At 41.1% G+C, this 19,553-nt stretch overlaps 1 protein-coding gene across 1 annotated transcript in view; it reads left to right on the top strand.

Moving 5' to 3' along the window:
- Positions 1-19,553, top strand: part of exoc4 (exocyst complex component 4) — a 57,920-nt gene that overhangs the window by 28,734 nt on the left and 9,633 nt on the right. Inside the window, exons 12-16 of the mRNA XM_061268825.1 lie at positions 6,684-6,786; positions 6,847-6,963; positions 15,720-15,856; positions 16,166-16,321; positions 16,424-16,602. Coding sequence (XP_061124809.1) covers positions 6,684-6,786; positions 6,847-6,963; positions 15,720-15,856; positions 16,166-16,321; positions 16,424-16,602 — 692 coding nt within the window. The remainder of the gene's footprint in view (positions 1-6,683; positions 6,787-6,846; positions 6,964-15,719; positions 15,857-16,165; positions 16,322-16,423; positions 16,603-19,553) is intronic.

The following is a 19,553-nucleotide window of genomic DNA, read 5'->3' as shown; positions in this document are numbered from 1 at the left end:
GCCAAAATGAGAGCTGTCACCTGAGCCCCCAAGAGATACTTTCCAAATTCCGCCTTTGTTCGCTTTGTCTCTCTTACCTCCACTCCTCATCGCTTGGGGAGCCCTTAGGTGTGTTCCACACCTCTCACCACTAGTTGTCTTTATTGCACTTTTCTTTTTAGATTCAATCAGGGCGACACCGGAGCCCTGAGAACTATTTCAATTTACTTGCGTGGGATGGAAAGCCCTGCGTTTAACATAAAAGGCCGAGGACGAGGGTTGAGAATTTGGAGAGATAACAGCGACGGCGTGCTAAAAATAGAGTGAGCGGTGATGAAATGAAGGGTGGGAAATGGAGAGATAAGGCAGTGTGCCACAAGTGATGAGGCGATAACATGGGGTGTGATATCGCAATGAGTTTTTTTTTTTATGCCAGACCGTTAGCACCTCGCATATCACATACAGTATAAAATTAGTTTCATCCAAAAGTAATGGAATGTCAAGGTCAATTCCGTTGTTTTTCGATACAGAAGACATTTGGATGTCAAATCAAAAGATCAATATGACACAAAAATTCAGAAGTCCAGCTTTTATTTCATGGTACCGTTTTTTTCCGTGTATAGTGCGCAATATTTTACTAATTTATTGTCCTAAAATCTGGGGTGCGTATTATACATGGGTACAAAGAAAAAAAATTTTAATTTTTTTTTTTTTAATTTTTTTTTTTTTTTTTTTTTTTTTTTTTTTTTTAAATAAAGTCATGGTACAACAAAACCAACAACAGGACTGACCGACAAAGTCGTGGAACAAAAAGACAGGGTGACATTACCAAAGACAGGAACAGAATGACAGTAACACATGCAATGATCCAACGGTGAGCGAGGGGCAGACAGGACTTAAATACAAAACACGTTACATCGATTGAGGTGACACAGGAAGAGCGGGGTGACACGAACAGAAACTATGGCAACCTAGACACATAGCAAAACTGGGGACGAGACATGACAAATCTCCCCCGAAATAAAACTCACCTTTCTTCTTGTTTGTTGTCAATCGCGCATCGCATTCAGCCATCCTGCCCAACACACTTAGTAAAATTCATAATTGACGACACATCGTTTGATGCGATGGTGCGTGCAATCCTCGATGGTGTGTTATTGTCAAATATTGTTTGTTTTTTAATCTCCATCGCGGACCGGACGTCATACGGAGGCCGCCATTACAGATGCGCAGAACGGTTGCGCAAGACACGTCAGCTAGACAAAGAGCGAGAGTTCAGTTCTCCACCTATTAGTTTCAATTCACAGTGTAATTAGCAGTTTCAATCAGCAAATAACAAAATGCGTATTACAGGTAATATTTTATTTCACAACACTTTGCCTTGTTCCTTTCGTCTCTGCTGTTCATTTCAAACACGCTCCATACGACCGCAATGCTCTTGTATCAGACGCTCGCTCGATCACCTGCTAGTTTGCCGTCTGTCACAATGTACCCTACACAAATCCGAAACATTTGTTGCGGCTCCGAGTCACGACGAGGGGCAAGTTTTGGTTTCCAAGGGTGTTTTTATTCCTCTTCAACGTCTCTCCCATACAGAGCCGCCGTGTGCGCACGGAGCGCGGTGGTGCGTTTAGGGGCAGTCGGAGAAATCAACGCCAACAAAAAAAATGACATCCAGCCTAGTTAAGACCATACCAAAGACTTTAAAAATGGGACCCATTGCCTCCCTGCGTGTGTGACGATCTTTGGGACTTAAAAAAAAATAAATAAATAAAAAATTAAAAAATGTTTTTAAAAAAATTCATAAAAATTGGGTGCGTATTATACATGGGTACAAGCTTTTTTCCAGCATCAGCATGCCATTGTTAGGGGTGCGTACTATACATGGGGGCGCACTATACACGGACAAAAACGGTATTTACAAATTGTCCTCAATTTACAAAAGAAAATGGGTTCTGAAAAAGGTGTTTGTAAGTCAAATTTTAAGTCGAGACACATTAAAGTTGGTTTTAAAATTTATTAAAAATTGAGTAAATTAAATAAAAAAATTAATCTGAAATAAATTATAAACAGTATTTGCCGTATACACATATACGGTCTTAACACAAATTCAATTAAAAAAATTTGAATGACATCTTTGTATCGTAATGATAGCTCAAAAAACGTTTTTGGTTTTTTTACAAATAAGAAACTCCAGAAAACGCTGATAAACATTTAATTTATGTTTGCTGGGCATAAAAAAATTACCAAAAAAATCACAAAAAAAATATTTTGAGGAGGAGTCAGCGCCCCCGTGGCCACCCCTCTAGCACCACCAGTGCTTCGTTTGTAAGTTGAGGACTATCTGTACATCTCAATGTTTTAAACAACGCAGGACAAAGTACCTACTCTTTAAACCCACCCACTTCATCTAAACATGGAATGTCTTCAGGTGGCCATGGAGTACACAACATAAGGAACACCACAATGTCCATTGAATGATAGCAAAAGATAATCAGACAATATTAGACTGCTATCTTTTTTCGTTAAAAAAAACAACTTCTCATTCAATTTTTCTCCACTGATTATTGGAAAATCAAATAAATATCCATTTATTTCAGAATATGTATTTTATTATAATGATGATTATAGCATCCGCACTGCATCTGCTTATGTCTAAGTATACAATCAAAGTGTTGAGTTGCAAGAACAGTAAGTACACACAGACAGGTCAAGGGAGGGTGCCATCACCTGTCCGTCTCTATTGACAAGCTTTACACAAAGCGGATAAAAGCCATCATTTAGAGCCCCCATCACCTCCCCTTTGTGTCCCGCAGCGAGCCATCTCTTGCCCGATAAACCTCCTAATTGCTCTGCTGAGCATTTGGCAGAGCTCAGCAAATCTTGGGTATCCTCTGCACTACACTCAAAGTCATCAACATTAATCAAAATGCAGAGCAAAAACAAATGCTCAGATGTTCCATATCACTCTTTTTCAGACCATTAAGCAAAGATGTTTCTTTGTGGAGCAGATGAGGATTTGTCAGTGTTGTAGTATAGCGCCACCAACTGACCAGGAGGACTTAAATTGATGGCAGATTTTGTTTGCCTGAAGTATCAGTGGCTGGTATCGGCACGCATAACCTAGTATGGTTGTAAGAATGATAAGATATTCCTGTATAAAATAAAATACAGGAAATAGAAAATATTTACACAGAAAATATTTACTAAAAAGTCCAGATTAATGTACTTTAACGAATAAATGAGTATCAAAAATCAAACATGATTTCTAGCCTAGAAAAAATAATGAATAAAAAAATGAAAATGAACAATTATCAAAAAGCATACAATACAAATATTGTAGTCATATTTTAAAATTAATACAAACATACAGTTATACAATAACCATATATAAAATAAAATAAACTCATAGAAAACGACATAAATACAAAAACAAGTCAAATCAATACAATCCCAATGTGCCACTCTTCCTCGAAGTTTTGTTTGGTTTTATTTGTTTCACGAAAACATGACCTTATTAGCGGATGTAAAAAAAAAAAAATCTGTTTCATATACGTTCACTTTCTCGTCAGCCTTGGAGAAAAGACTAATGACGAGGTGGTCTCGGTCGCAGCGTGAGAGGGCATTAAAAAGATGTAAGGTGAGCGTTAGGAAGATTGAGGAGCCGCAGCGCAGCGGCCATTTGTCTTTTGAGGTTCCGGTGGCGTCAGCTAAACAAGGCCATCTCATTTCCTGTTGTCTGCAGGAAGCAGCTTTCACTTGCGTTACCGCTACCGCTCGCTGCTTCTTGGGTGCTCATCAATCTCGCTCGTTTTAATTGGCCTGCACCACACTGCGACTGGCCTCCACACACAGACAAAAGCAAATAGGCACACAAAGACACTTTGAAGATGCATTTGTTGCAAATATATATACAGCAGGGGACCTAGCTATGAACCTTGTGGTACACCAGAGACCAATATCACACTGATTAGTATTAGTAATGCTTATAAACATAATTTAGCTAAATCGACATACATACTATATGGGTGGCTACTAAAAATAAATATAGAAATAAATATTTTTATCGTAGAATTTTTTAGAGGAATGCAAATTTGCAAAAAAAAATTTGAAAGCTCTGATGTTGCTTTTTTTATGGTTTTAGCACGTTTACCGACTAAAAGTCTAATTAATCCATGACGCTTACTGCCCTCGTTATTCACTACCAGTACCTGGTATTAATATTTTAAGACTAATAATGATCGAATTTGCCGAAGCTAGCAAGGCTAATCGCTATTGTAATCTATGGAGGCCTACAGAGACCTAGTAAAGACTTTTGCTTTGTTTGACAGACATTTTATAAACTGTCCAAAGCTAAAAACACATTATTTGCAATTAATTCACTTCAATAGTTTAGTCGGCTTATCGACTAATAACTTCAACCTCTGCATCTTAAAAAGCTGAGCCGCCATTTGTCAGATCCTTTTTTTTTTTTTTATCACTCTTGGTCCAAATAGAATCCACAAACTTTATCCAGTTATTCCCAAACTTGTGCATTTCCCTGAAGGCTATCATCCCACTGCATTGCTGCATCATAGCTGAAAATATGACTGAAGTCTAGAAGCTGGCATACTGCCATCTGCGGGTAAAAGTGGATATTGCACAAATGATAGTTGATTAATAAAACTGTCCATTTGAATCATACTGAAGGGACAAGCTCTGTTGTGGCTTATCCAGGCAGTCATATTTAATTGTATGTATAACAACACACCATCAAGCATTTATATTATAATTTGCACTCATCAAACTTTTTAATTTGCTTGCTTCAAATCCCCTGGAGGAACTCCCCCCTTCCTCTATGTTATTAATTCAACGCCACCATAAAAGTAAGCGAGCGGCTCGCAATAATCCGAGCGAATCGATATTGAATGTGCAGTTGAATAACAATTAAAAAGAAAATAAGATTTAGCGTCGGCGTTGGCCGAGCCGCGTGAAAACTCTGCAAGTGTCGCCCATCCATTAGCATCCTTTTAATGACTTTGACATTCTTGCTGAAGTGGCTGAGGAGTGCCGCAGGAAAGAATCATTGCAAATAGATAAGTGCTTTGGAGTGCCACCAGATGGGTTGCGTTGTGGTGCGATGGCTTCAACGTTCGTGATAGCCGACGGTGAAATCGGAATTCAACCGAGCTCCTACAAAAAAAATGCTGGGTCTTTAAACGATACTCTCTTCTATTCCATTTCTCTTTCAGCACGGTTACACTTCTGCAGGATGGAGACGGATGTCTAGAAACGGATTTGCTTTTTTTTTTCCACGACTTAAATCGTCAATTGGAATCAAATTGCTTCCCGCCCCTCCTTTTTTCACCCTCACTGTACTACAACTCTTGCAGCATGTCAGTGTTTGTCTGAGCTCACCAGGGCGGCTAAGTGAATTATTTAAGGTTATTAACATTTCACACGCCGGGCTGAGGCGGCTGCCGTCTCCACAGCAACCCGGCCGATGTTTTCGAACCGAGCGTTTTCAGTTGTCATCTCCGCTTGGAGCGCGATTCGTTTATCCCGGTTACCTCAGTCCAACCCTCCCGGCGTCCTCATGCGGGTCCACGCTCCTCGCCTCCAGATGGCACGTTTACTACTCGCGGGGCCCCCAACCGCATTACTCAAATGTTATCACCTCTGTCTACGGCAAAATCCATCTGTGCTCACACACAAAGCGGACGATCCATCATCTTGACTCTGGTATCGAAACAATGACAGTAATGACAGCCGGGGATGGATCTCGGGGCAACAAGGCAACGCGGTAAAGTGTCAACTTTCTGTCCTCCAAAATCGATTTTATTCTTCTTATTTTTTGAAGATGAAGTTGTCAGCAGTAATTGTATTTTTCTCCTGAAAGCGGACGACTCACAGACTGTTTAAGTTCTCTCCATATTTATCGAGAGGAACTGTTTATCTATCCCGCATTGTTTGACAGCTTTAATTAGGCCACAAAAGAGTTGCTCTCCCACTTTGCGCTGCGGTCGACTTTGGAGCATCAATGGAGGATTTACAGTGGCTTTAGACTGCACACACGAGGCCTCGAGTCATGCTGACTAATTGGGTGCAAATGCTGAGTAGTCTGTGAGAGTGCCAGTTTTATCCGCGGGAATTGTTTGGTTTAGCCCGAGGTTACGAGCTACATGCTCCGTGTTCACATGTGCCAAAGAAAATAATGTGGGTGGGTGATGTGAAACATTGGAAAGACACATTTCTGTTTTTGAGCCTCATCATGAAGCTGTTTTGAGGGTTGCGTGTCCTCCACAGTATTTGAATTGCAATTTTGCTCCAATCTAATTTTATCTCTGCATCCTTACATAACCCTCGCTTTGTTATTTTTTCCTCGCGTCCGCTGTACTGTCCAATGCCTAGGTCATGCGTATCCACATGTCTTCTAGGTCAAGCAATTTTATTTTCCACAGGGTTTGATTTATTTGCGCATTTATATGTGCCGCACGCTCGACGAAGCGCTCGCTCTTGCGTGGCGTCGGCCCCGCGGCGCGCACCGGACGAGGTCAGCGACCGGCGATCCTGACAAACGAGGCGGGCGCGGGCCTCGGCGAAGCCATACGTTAGTGTCCGACTCGCATCTAGACCACTCTGACGCAGTTTGCTGATGGGATTCTAAATATACTGGACTGGGAAAACCAGATGATGATATAGTTTGTCCCACCTCCTCTGTGCAGGTTCATTCGGGAGATTGAGATGAACATGGGCGCAGGCCAGGCCAAGCAGTGCCAACTTCAAACCTTCCTGACATACTACATACATGATCTTTTCCTCAACCAGGTCGGTGATGCCATAAACCAGACTATAAGACCCCCGCTCATCTATTCCTTCCTGATGCAGGTGCGCACAGAGATCAACAAAGAAATCGAGGCAGTAAGCAAGGTCGCCGACCCCTTGAAGATTCTTGCCAATGCTGACACCATGAAGACTTTGGGGGTACAGAGACCCGTGCTCCAGGTAAAGGCCTCACACGGGGCACCAATATTGACTTAGTTGACTTTTTGATTCTTCTTTTTCTTGGAACAATTGCCCAGTCAAAATATTATTTATTAAAATATTAAAATAAAATTTTAAATATGATTTTATTTTTAAATTGCTAATATGCGTTCATAGCCCACACGTTTTTTCTCAAAGTCTACATTACGACTTATTTCCCTTCTTGGAACAATTGCCCTGTCAAGATATTATTTATCAAAATATAAAATTAAGTTTCAATATTATTTGATTTTTAAATTGCTAATATCCATTCATAGCCCACACGTTTTTGCTCAAAGTCTACACTACGACTTAGTTGACTTTTTGATCTTCTTGGAACAAATGCCCGGTCAAACTATTATTTATCAAAATATAAAATTACATTTTAAAATATTATTTGATTTTTAAATTGCTAATATCCATTCATAGGCCACGCGGTTTTGCTCAAACTCTACACCACGACTTAGTTGACTTTTTGATTATTCCCCTTCTTGGAACAATTTCCCAGTCAAAATATTATTTATCGAAATATAACATTTTAATTTAAAATGTTATTTGATTTTTAAATTGCTAATATCCGTTCATAGCCCACACGTTTTTGCTCAAAGTCTACACTACGACTTAGTTGACTTTGATTATTCCCCTTCTTGGAACAATTGCGCAGTCAAAATATTATTTATCAAAATATAAAATTTTAAATATGATTTCATTTTTAAATTGCTATTATCTGTTCATAGCCCACACGTTATAGCTCAAAGTCTACACTATAACTCTGTTTTGTCAAGAAAGACACTGTCAAATAGTTGTGTCGCAGCTCTTGGGTGTGTACAATAGTGTGCGTGTTTGTGAGGTCTCTGCGGCTGCAAACGTCAGTGGCAGTTCATTACAGAGGTAGCGCGAGGCAGTGGGTGTTTGGAGTTCAGCAGGGTTTTGTTTACGGCTCGGGCCCCTCCTTAACGAGAGGAGTGCAGCATCTTGCTAATTACGGCTGCTGCGGCTAATGAGCCTTTCTGCCGATAGCGGGAGCGCGTAATAAAGCACTCCCTTTTGTTTGGGATTTTTATTTTTTTTAATTGGCTTGAATAAAAGAACCCAGCACAATTTGGCAGCGTCTTTTCACTCCTTTTATATTTTTCAGACATCGTTTTGCTACCTGTGCGTGTATGGCTTGGTGCATTTGTCTATCGGCAATCAGGGAAATGCATTTTAAATTATTTGGCACATAGAAATGAATTTTAGCCTAACTTCTGTAGTCTTGTCATTAAAAACAATTACCGTTTTTTTCCATGTATAATGCGCAAAATTTAACTAATTTATTGGCCTAAAATCTGGGGTGCGCATTATACATGGGTACAAAAAAAAAAAATGGTTTTTTTTTTTTTTTTAATCCGGATATGATACGGAGGCCGCCATTACAGATGCGCTTTCTTCTCTGCTGTTCACTTCAAACACGCTCCATACGAACACAATGCTCTCGTATCAGACGCTTGCTCAATCACCTGCTCGTTTGCTGTCACAATGTACCCTACACAAATCCGAAACATTTCTTCGCTATCGAGTTTGCCAGCGCATGCGCAGTGATACCGACCGGCAGAATAACATCCGGTTGTTCCCAAAGATGATCTTTTATCTGAAATAATTTTACGTTTACGGACTTAAGTAGGAGTCAGGGTGCGTATTATACATGGGTACAGGCTTTTTTCCAGCATCAACATTTTTAGGGTTCGTATTATACATGGGGGCGCATTATACATGGAAAAAAACGGTAGCAACTTTTGCGATCCCAATTTTATCCATCCATTTTCTGTTAACTTTGCATTGTGATTTTTACCACAGCCTGCTCAAGCAGAAAATCAGATTAACTTAAGTTCATTTGTGTCTTGTTGTGAAATAAATTTGGCAACTGCTGCAGCCCATTCAGGTGCAAAATATCTTGAATGTATCTGCTTCTTGGGGGAGTAGTTTATCTTAACAATTGTGTTCCCATGTAGTAGCCTGGCGCTTTTTCCTTCCAAGAAGTACAAACTCAAGTCTGTTGTGAGCTTAATATCCTCGCTTCTTGCCGCCGTGACCGCAGTGGATGATTAAAGATCATGGTGACTGCGCCATAAAATGCTTGCAAGGGTTTCCAATCACGTAGCAGATGTGTCTTTGTGGCGGATCGGAGTGTGACTTTTTTTTTTTTTTTGTATGTCTGTGTTAGTACGCCAGGTGTTGTCATGGACCGTCACACATGCACACGCACACTGTTGGCATCATAACCTCAGGGGCTGCTGATGAGAGGAAGAGGTAGAACTCAATATAGTTTCAGCACATTAAGCACACTGTGCCGGGCCGCAGCCGCATATGGGAAACCATAGGGGAGCACATTTTATGGAGGCATCTGCTCACTTAGGGCTGTTGAAGCATGCTAAGATGCTAATGTGAGCTGGAGGTATGACAGGAGGAAGGGGTTAGCATTGATCTTTTTCTAAAGCAGTTTTCCCCATTGAAATGAATGAAAATACTGTTCCGTCTTCCCCATTTTTTTGTGATAAAAATATTTTGTATATTCAAATAAAACAGTAATTACAAGGGCCCAAGTTTTTGAGCCAAGTTCTGATAACCGATTAATCGGCCAATTAATACAAAAATATATATATAATGATTATAATAACTTTTGTTGGTCTCATAACACTCACAAAAATCAAGATATGAATTGCAAGCACGATATTTGACTGACTTTTTTGGGGCAGATTTTTTGTTTTTGGGTGGGGGTTAATGGGGATTTTGAATGCCATTATCTTTGTCTCATGGTGTGATGTATTACTGTGTACAAAAATAATCCTGGGGAAATAAACAAAACTGTTTTAAAAGAGTTAATGGGGCCGATTAAATTCACCAATTGACTAATCGGGTGGGCCCTAGTAATTACAATATCATCCATGAATAAAACGTACTTCTGTAATGCCCTCGCATATGTGAAATAAAATCCACAATGGCCGATGCACTTTTCAGCCGTTAATGGAATGTCAGGAGAATAATAATACACAAAAGCACTCACATAAGAGCTGCTGTTGGCCACTGCTCACACCCAGATGTTGCCACAACACTAGGCCCCCACTTCTTCCTGCATATATGCAACACAGGCACAGCATTTTCTCTGGTATTATTTGTTTTAAATAAGTTTTACAATCTATTTGAATTCAAGTTAGGTCTCTCTGTATCATGGCTTTGCAGCTATACCGTTTGAGTCTGCTGTAGTGTGGTTACCTTATCTAGCTACATGGCTAGGTCATATTTTTTTGTCACCCCGCTCCCTCATGAGCATAATATTTATAGCTGCATTTTGCAACGTATCGGGTTTTTAATAAATCATGTCACGTTGTGAAATATTGGGGACCCCTGTGCGATGGTTCTATCTGACTTTGCGGCAATCGCTGCGCAGGAGTCAAGGTGAACGAGCGACTATAAAGAATACCCATTCAGGTTAATAAGTAGTATCGATACTGGAGATGATTTCCCTATCACGAGTCGACAGTGGTTCCCAAAGGGGCTCGGCGGCTATCGTGTATGTATATCATTGGGTAATAATAAGATTATGATGAGCCTGACACCTCCTGGCTATATATGGTCCACAAGGAACAAGAGATAACGTCCATAGAGGTGAGTGTCCATTCGCTGCCGATAAGCTCCGATCCATTTTTTTGTTTTCTTTTGTTTTACGCGTGTGCATGTGGGAATCAGATGGTGAATCCAACACACAAGCATGTGAGCGCTGAGATACTATCTGTCCAATTCTGATTGATTCATTTAATTAGAGTTAGATAGAGGGAGAATAAAGAAAGAGTGGAGGCGAGCGAGGACTATGGTTACGCTGCTGGATAGTTTGTCAGATTGGCTCCATTTATCTTGGTCCAACCCCCCCCCCCCCCCCCCCGTGTGCCCCCACCCCTACCTCCCTCCCTCCTGTAAAGCACGTGCAACCCGCCTCTATTCACCAACACCGCCCACATTCTACACCACAACATGCATAGAATTCATAAATAGATTATTCATTGGACAGCAAATCAATCCCACGTTGTTTTAAAATTAATATAGTTAGTAACAGTTTGTTTTGCCATAGTAGCAAACTAAACAGTTGAGACATCCCAATCAGTTTTTTTAGCGTCTGAGTCACTTGATTCTTTCTATACAGAGTCATGATTCCACACCATTGTGAGTCCCGGTCCGATACTCAAATGAAAAATCCTTTTCACTTGATACCAATCAGGATAGTTAATATCAGCCCCGATTTCCGTACACACAACTCTGCTTTTTGGCTTTTGTGTCTAGATGTATTTTTTTGTCACATTGTATCATATTGCACTATACTTTGCAATACTGTTTATTCCATCCCATCAAGGTGTTTGTTGTATTTCTTGACCACTTGATTTTTTTAACAATGAAAAACATGTTGTCATGAATGTTAATACATTTGAACTGTGATAATGAGATTAACAAAACATATCAATTATAAATAATACACAAATAAGATAAATAAGTTATTATGACACTAGTCCATATTTCAAAACATGTCTATTATAAACAATACACTAAATAAGACTAGTTATTATCACACTACTCCATATGTCAGTGACAATTTTTCGGGGGGGCTGGCTGCTGCTGAATTGAACTAAAAGCTGAAGAAATATTTTCATAACACAAAGCAAATAAAAAGTCCTCAAAAGACAAGTCCCAGGGATGACGAAACAGAATAGAATTTTTGAATCGTAGTCTCGCTCTCTCGATAAGCGAAGCAAGGTCATGGGAAAATAAAGCATAAAATGAGCACACAAATGTCACTAACTGATTTCTATTTTTTCCCCTCATAAATATTGTTTTTTGTGGCTAGTCATCAGATAGGTCACAGAAATGCGTCTGAAAACACAATACTGGAATTTTACAATATGATATTTAAAAACCTGATCTGCTCAAACCTCAATCCCATATCTCCCCAGTTGTGTCCAACCCCCCCTCAAAAAAGCCAATCAACACTATTGTACGTGTGATATGCGTATCACGGGCATGTTGCACCACCAACTAATGATGGTGACCTTTCACCATTTATATTCACATCTGCTTGTGTATGTGTGTATGACCGTGCCCAACCGCTACCTCCCGTAATGACACTGACCTTTATTGTTTGTCGTGATGTGTGTAGGCAATGCTTATTTGCTTCCTGCTGATTGCCTCCACGCACCAACACACACACACGTGCGGGAGGAAAGGTACGGGGGAGTCTTTTATAAAGCAGAGCCCCCCAGCACCCATCAGTGGGTGCAGCAATCACAGCGCAATGCACCTGTTAGCTTCATCAACCATGCCCTGTGATTTGGACTTGAGTGGGAGTGGGAAGAAGAAAAGTGGGTGGCGGGGGTGATTTACACACACACACCAAAAATGCTCCCGTTTAATTTGAAAACACCCTAAAGCTGTTGCTTGCAGAAGCTGACGCTAACGTGCTAATTTTGTGTGACCCAATCAAGTGGGTAGCTTAGTCTTGCTTGGGAAAAAGAACAAGTAGCTTACTGAGCAGTTGTGACTGTTGATCTTCAGTTATATACTTTTTTCATTTGATTTATAGGGAAAGATTATTTGAGATTAGAGCTGTTCAAATTAATCAATTAATTGACAAGTTAGCAATTATCAAATTAATCGGTCACTATCTTGATAATCGTATATAATTTTTTTTTTGCCTTTGTTTGGTCCAACTCCTTTTAGTACAGAAAACAATACCCGAATTGGTTCAAATTTTTTTTTATCCGATTAGTCGATGGAATAATCGATCCTAAAAATATTCGATAGTGAATAATTGAGATACAAATATATTCATCGTAGTATTGAAATGTATTGAATTTCAAAGCACCGCCAAATCCTTGTGCTTATAACTTGAAGATGTTCATTCCCCACTGAACTGGCTCAATCTCTGCCGAGACCTCCCATTTCTTCTACACCTGAGGTGCAACCTACCTTGCCACTGTTATCTCGCGCCAAACACACATGCTCTCCAGGCCTGCACTGGGTCCAAACACTGCCAAATTGCTCTCAGTCTAGTGTTCTGAAATGTGCTGTTAAAAAAACAACAACTTGGAAATTGATCCTAAAATTTAACCTTTAACTTTGCTAACTAAGAGCATCCATTTATTTAGATGTTGACTTAATGAGATGTGACGATAGACCCAAAGACTTTGTATAATTTTGTATACCCATTAGAATAATGAACACGGGAGATATATTTAAAAAAAAAAAAAGCAACAAAGAGATAATTACTCTAATGGATTTTTTGCTCCACTGGAAGGACTCAAATTGCACATCTTAACTCTTTGGATTGTTTATGCCAGGACACCATATTTCATCTTGCCCGTGCGTTTCGGGTTGCGAATAGCAGGAGCGTAATATGGCGGTCCATCTGCAAGCAGCCAAGTGTGATATTGCTGCTCATCTTTCAATTAGAACACTTACACAACGTCGCGTTGAAAGCCGTGATGGCGCACCATGAAAGAGACCTTGTTTTCTTTTATAAACTCAATCTCATCAGCCCGCCAGCTATGTGATTATTCCGCCTAAATGGGAATGCATTTTTTAAGTTATTCCCGAATATGTCATCCATCTATACCTCTTTATATACTTATTATTACCCTCGCCAAGTGCAATAAAAATGCAGGAGGTGGTTTGGATCATTGTTGTTGTTTTTTGTGTTGAGTATTTATGGTACTTCATATTATGCTTTCCATATTACGGTTCACTGTGTTACATCAGATTTTATCGTACAGAGTGTTGTGTGGTGTTATTTTGCGGTCCGATGTTATGTTATTATTAGAGTTGGCAAAATTAATTGATTAATTGACAATCGATTATCAAATTACTCCACATCTATTTTCATAATCGTACAATCGTTTTGAGACATTTTTACAATTTGGAACATTGTGAGCATTCATGTTTGAGAGGACAGAAGGAATGTGATGGAAACTAGTCAAAATTAATCGATTAATCGACAAGTAATCGGTTATGAAACTAATCGACAACTATTTTAATTATCAAATAGAGAGCCATTTTTAACCTTAGAATGGGAGACATTCATTAATACACTTTCCTTACAGTACATGATGTCCTGATGTGAATTTATATCGTAGTTACGTCACATTCTGTTATTATGTTCATTGCGTTCCCCCGTGTGATGTTAAAATTTCCTTTTCCCGCTACTTCAGGACCATTTCCAGCCAGACTGACATGTCAAGGTCTTCTAAAAGATTAGACAATGCCTTTTGTTGGATCAAATTCCAAATAACAATATCGTCTAAATTCGGAATTTTGCCTGCTGGGTTGTGTCAACAAACTTTCATAGACTCGCTTCCCCAAACAGTTCACACAAAGAGTCACGTCAGGCACGTACATGCGAGCCATCCGCCATGTGTCAAGTAGGGGAGCCCATGTGTGACTGTCCCCTGACGTTGATGGATGATCTGTCAAGAACACACTCCGGTCGCTTGACTCACCCAAGGGAGGGGTGAGCAACCGTCGCTGGGGGGGGATCATCTTGTGTCATGTGTATTATTTCGGCAGCCTTCTGGTGCGACTGGTTACGCCAGAAAACAAGGGGTTAAAACATTGTGACCTCCATATGACCTTGAGGAGTAACCCTTATTTCATTGGGGCCGGGGCTTCCACATGAGACATCCTCAGCTCTATCCTTTTAATGCATTAATGTAATGACCAGGTTTTTTTTTTTAGCTCAAGCCACTAAAAGAAAATAACCACTTTTAACAACAGCGTCCGGAGCATTAACAGCCCTTTTTTCCCCACCGGGAATGTACGGCCATCTTTTTTTTTTGCGCTTAATGACAGCAGTTTACTCCATCAAACCACGACATGCATTTGCAAAGATCGGATATTCCTTTGTGGCGGCGGGCGTGCTAAAAGAGGAAATGCAAAGTGCACGCCGCTCGATTTCAGGAGCTTAATGCGGCAACACTGAAAGGGGAATATATGTGCTTTTCACTCAATAGCTCCGTGTATTGACCTTTAAGCGTGAATCATTATGGACGTGAGAGAAAGAGATGTATAGAAGCGTTCTCTCCGATGGTAATGGTCAACGAAAATGGACTCAAATGCTCCCCTTCGCCAGTCGGTCCCTTGATTACTTTTTAATGATTTCCGGTGTCCAAAACAAATGAGCAAAAATTGACATTTGTTGGAGGCGAAGGCATCGCATTGTTTCCTCTTCTTCATTCATCAGCCTTGGACCGCTGTTGAATTTTACGTTTTCGCCTCTGGCTTATTGTTGTGTCTTAAATACTTTCAAAATGGCTACTCTCGAATTTGCTCCGTTTCACATAATGGATCCCTCACGAGTAGGAGAGTGTCCGCCAATGCCAAAGCGATATTGATTTGGATCACCACCAAGTGGTAAATCCTCATGTCCAACATCTGCCTGCACTTTGTCCTTAAAATTAATGTGTTTCTCAACGAAATTAATGCCAACAAGTTTCCTGCAGGGGATGTGCGCTTATTGTCCGCAGCCGGGGTCTTAGTGTGTGCACTGCTCGGTTCTCTGCCCCGTTATGGATCATTACATCTCCCAGCGGAGAGGCCGCTTTATTTGTGTTTCCTGCTGGTGACATTATGAGCGAAGGGGGAAAATAAAAACTTACCCCAAAAAAATGTATTCTTGTCATGCGTCAGGAGTCATTTGTTGTCATCTCTCGTTCTGCCCGCAGAGCACCGTGGTGGTGGAAAAATCCATCCAGGATCTGATGAATCTCATGCAGGACCTGAGCTCCTACTCCAACCAGTTCCTGGAGATGGTTTGTGACAAGCTCAAAGAATATAAGGAGATCTGCAACACCGCCTACAGGTAACACCTAAAAATTATCATAAGTTATTATGATTCATCATTATATTGTAAATTATTCAATTATAAATTATTATCATCATGCATTTAATGAGTTCATGTTATTTACGGACTATAAGGTGGAACATAATATTAATATATATTCATAATAGAATACAATATAATATATAATAATTAATATTCTCAAAAATTGACAGTTCATTTTATAATCAGGTGTAACTTGTTAAATAAAGTTTGCTGCCCCGGTTTGTTTTGCTAAATGCACCTTATAACCCGGTACGAAAAATACGGTGACATCATGTCCGTCTTTAGGGGAATAGTTCAGTGTGAGGAGAAGCTGACCATCAGCGCTTCCTGGTCCAAAGACGAAGACATCAGTCGCTTGCTCCAGTCCCTCCCCAACTGGGCAAACATGGCTCAGCCAAGGCAGACACGACAAAAACGAGAAGATGAGGAGGACTTCACACGGTACGTATTGATACGCAATTTTTTTTCAATGTCAAGTTACCAAGACTCGGCAAACAAAGGTTGAGGAAAACCCACGAATCATCTTAATCCTGCATTCCACAGGGCGGCGTTCGCCAAGGAGTCGGAGGTGCTGACGGGCAACCTCGGCGACAAGCTCATCCCCGAGAACGAGATCCTGCGCGACGTCAGCGACCTCAAGTCTCTAGCCAACCTCCACGAGAGCATGGAGTGGCTGTCCGGACGCCTCAAGGCCTTCTTTGCCAACCTTCCTCCGGGCTCGAGTGAGTATCCAGCCGCCGGCACCTGAGGCACTTTGTCTTTTTCGCGGATCATTAATTCTATTCCGCTCGTTATTAGCGGAGCAGTAGCAACGCCTGGGGGGGGCGGGACTAGGTTGGCAGGCAAATGTCACTGTTGAGCGATGATGATACTGTTCACGCAAAAAAGTCACACTTGTGAAATCTGCTCAGCGCAGACTTGAGATTTGTCAGTTGAAGTCACCTGCAGCAGTGAAAAGAGCCTCGGGCAGGTCTGCCTGTTGCTCACTGATAGTGCCAAATGCTTTTTTTTTTTTTTTTACGCTAACATACTCACGACTGCTGTAAGCTCCTGCTGAAGCAATTCTTGCTCATTGGGAACAGACTTTCAAAAATTGCCCCGGTAGCATCACGGCAACAATCCTCACGCAATGATTGTTACAAGATTACGAGACGCCTCACATTAAAATACACAAGCCAGATTTGACGATTTATTACGATTTCTACTGTAGCCCATTCAGGCTAGTTGAGTCTGAATTAATTGCGCCCCCTGCTGGTAGGAATCAGATTTATGGGACATTATGAAGTTAGCTCGCCCTCAAGCGGTATTTTTTTATTCGGGTTATACCTGCGGTCCATTAATTTTTTGTCTGCGTATCTTTTCACACACTCAATATCGTCCCTATTAGAGTTGTCACACACACGCCGCCATTATCCTTTCTCGGTTAGCGCTTAAACGCCGCCGCTAATCAAAACGCTTGAAATCGTTTGCGACGTATTTGCCCGCTCTGTCGACACCTTTGCATCATTCGGTGTAAATGCTCTCGGTTGTCTTTCCCATTGAAGGCAATTTGGATTTGTCACTTTCCTCGATTTATTCGTTTAAAAAAAGGGTTCCCGGTTTCACTTTCTTATCCTTGATAAGGATTCAATAAAAAGAGCAGACAAAGTAATTGTCATTAATTCATGTGTGTGGAGGCGAAGGGCACTTACTTATCATGCCAGGACAGCCCGAGCATTGTTCATTATTTAGTGTTTGCCGAGCTGATGAAGTACCAAGTGTGTGTTAGCGTATGAATGCGTGTGTGTGTGTGAGGGGGGGGTCCACCTTATCTCATCCCTCCCGCCCCTCACGTCCATGCCTCTCCAAATTGGATTTTATATTACAGGAGCAGTCAGGTATGAACAACTCATTTTCCTCTCCCTCTTCTTTTTCTTAAACACTTTTTTTCCCCCTTCTCTATTCCTTTCAGCCCCCAACGTCAACTCGAGAGCATTTCATGTTTTGTTTTAGTCGAACACGCTGATGAATTTTAACTGGAGTGTAGGCGAGGCTTTGACTTTTGGATGCGGCGTTCCAAAAATGGCTTCTCTTGTTGCAACACTTGACCTCAAATTGACTCTGTTTACATCAGAAAACACGATTTTATAAATTTTATGTTCATGAATATTAAGCCTGTAACAATACACGTTTTAAAGACAAAAACAATGATGTAATTCTAAATTTATTCACATCCACAAGGTCTTTTTATTTTTTATGTCTTGTACTTGGGTCGTCTGAGTCATGAGAAACATTCATTAAAGACCTCTCATCTCCTTTGTGGCATAATTTGACAACAATAATCGTCTTTCCCGCATAACCTTGACTGTGTACTTTTCCACCACGTCCATTAAAAGCAAGCACTTTGACTAAAACTCTCATTCCTATTCCAAACGAAGGCCGACCCGGAGGCGTGTGTGCAACAGGAGATGACAGTGTTGTTTGTGCCAGTTGAGAAAAAAAAAATCACCTTTTACTTTATCCTTATGAAGATGCCTTGTGGAGATTTTGGTATATTGAAATCCCCAAACTCATGAAGACCCTTGGTGGACGCCCCTCAGTAGCTGCGCTCGTTCTACCCGGGGCAGCAAAATAATTAATAACTCTCCTCCTCCGCCTCTTCTCGCTCACTCACTCCATCGTCCATCCCTCATGAATTATTCATGAGGCGCGCCGCCCCTGCAGCTTGCTCTTCTTTGCTCCTGTTCCTCCATCTTCCACAAAAGAATGTTTGTCAGCTCTAAGTTTTTCATGTCCTCGCTGAGGCTGAATGATGAATTGAATTCTAATCGAAATCGGAATGCATTTTTTATATCGCTGAATCTGAACGTTGGCTCATTTACAGCAACTGGTGATCTAGATCTTATTTGGCTGACAGAACTTTTGGTGTTAGCCTGAGTCACGCTTTGCCGCCAGTGTTGTATGGTGTTCCTCAGGGTTCAACTACGGGGCCCCTGCTGTTTTTGCATTTGGTGCTCCGTTTTAAGAAAACACTGTTTTTACTGCTATGCGAATGTTTTTTTTTTTTTAAAACTTTGGAGCAATGAGGCTATTCGCCCATCTGTCTCTGCTAATGGCAAGCCCCCATGCTGCGCCACCGCCTTCGCATCATCAAAGCGACACGAGAATCCATATGTATGCTTTTATGTTTTTACTCGCATATGTGGACACCCCCCTTAGTGACCCCCCGCCGCGTTCGCCACCATAGTCTCCCTTTCTCGTTATCTTAAGGCGGCCGATGTAAGCGTGACGTCGGAAGGTTCCTCAGCCGGCGTCTTCAACTCCTAATGATCTGATAAATTGACCACAGGGATTATCCGCCTAAATTCAATCACGGGAAGTCAATTAACGCCCTTCCCAGGAGAAATCTCTACGCACCGGCTCTTGTTATTGGCCCGGCGCTGAGGGGATTGATATCAAACCGGTGACGGAGGCGAGGAGATATGTCCACGTGGTTTGACAGTATGACGCTCCAGCTGGTTCAGTGAAGCAAAATAATCTGCAGTAGTTAATTAACTGCCAAGTCCTATGCAAATTGAAATATACTAATCAAAATGCTTTATCTTCTATATGTCTCGTACAAGTCGAGTCACATCCAATACCGCCCCCCCCACCCCCGTATTTGCCTTGTTGATTGGATTGGACTGACCCCCGT

Source organism: Syngnathus typhle, linkage group LG21 (assembly GCF_033458585.1).
Source record: "Syngnathus typhle isolate RoL2023-S1 ecotype Sweden linkage group LG21, RoL_Styp_1.0, whole genome shotgun sequence".
Classification (NCBI taxonomy): Eukaryota; Metazoa; Chordata; class Actinopteri; order Syngnathiformes; family Syngnathidae; genus Syngnathus; species Syngnathus typhle.
This window is presented reverse-complemented; position numbering and strand designations above follow the sequence as displayed.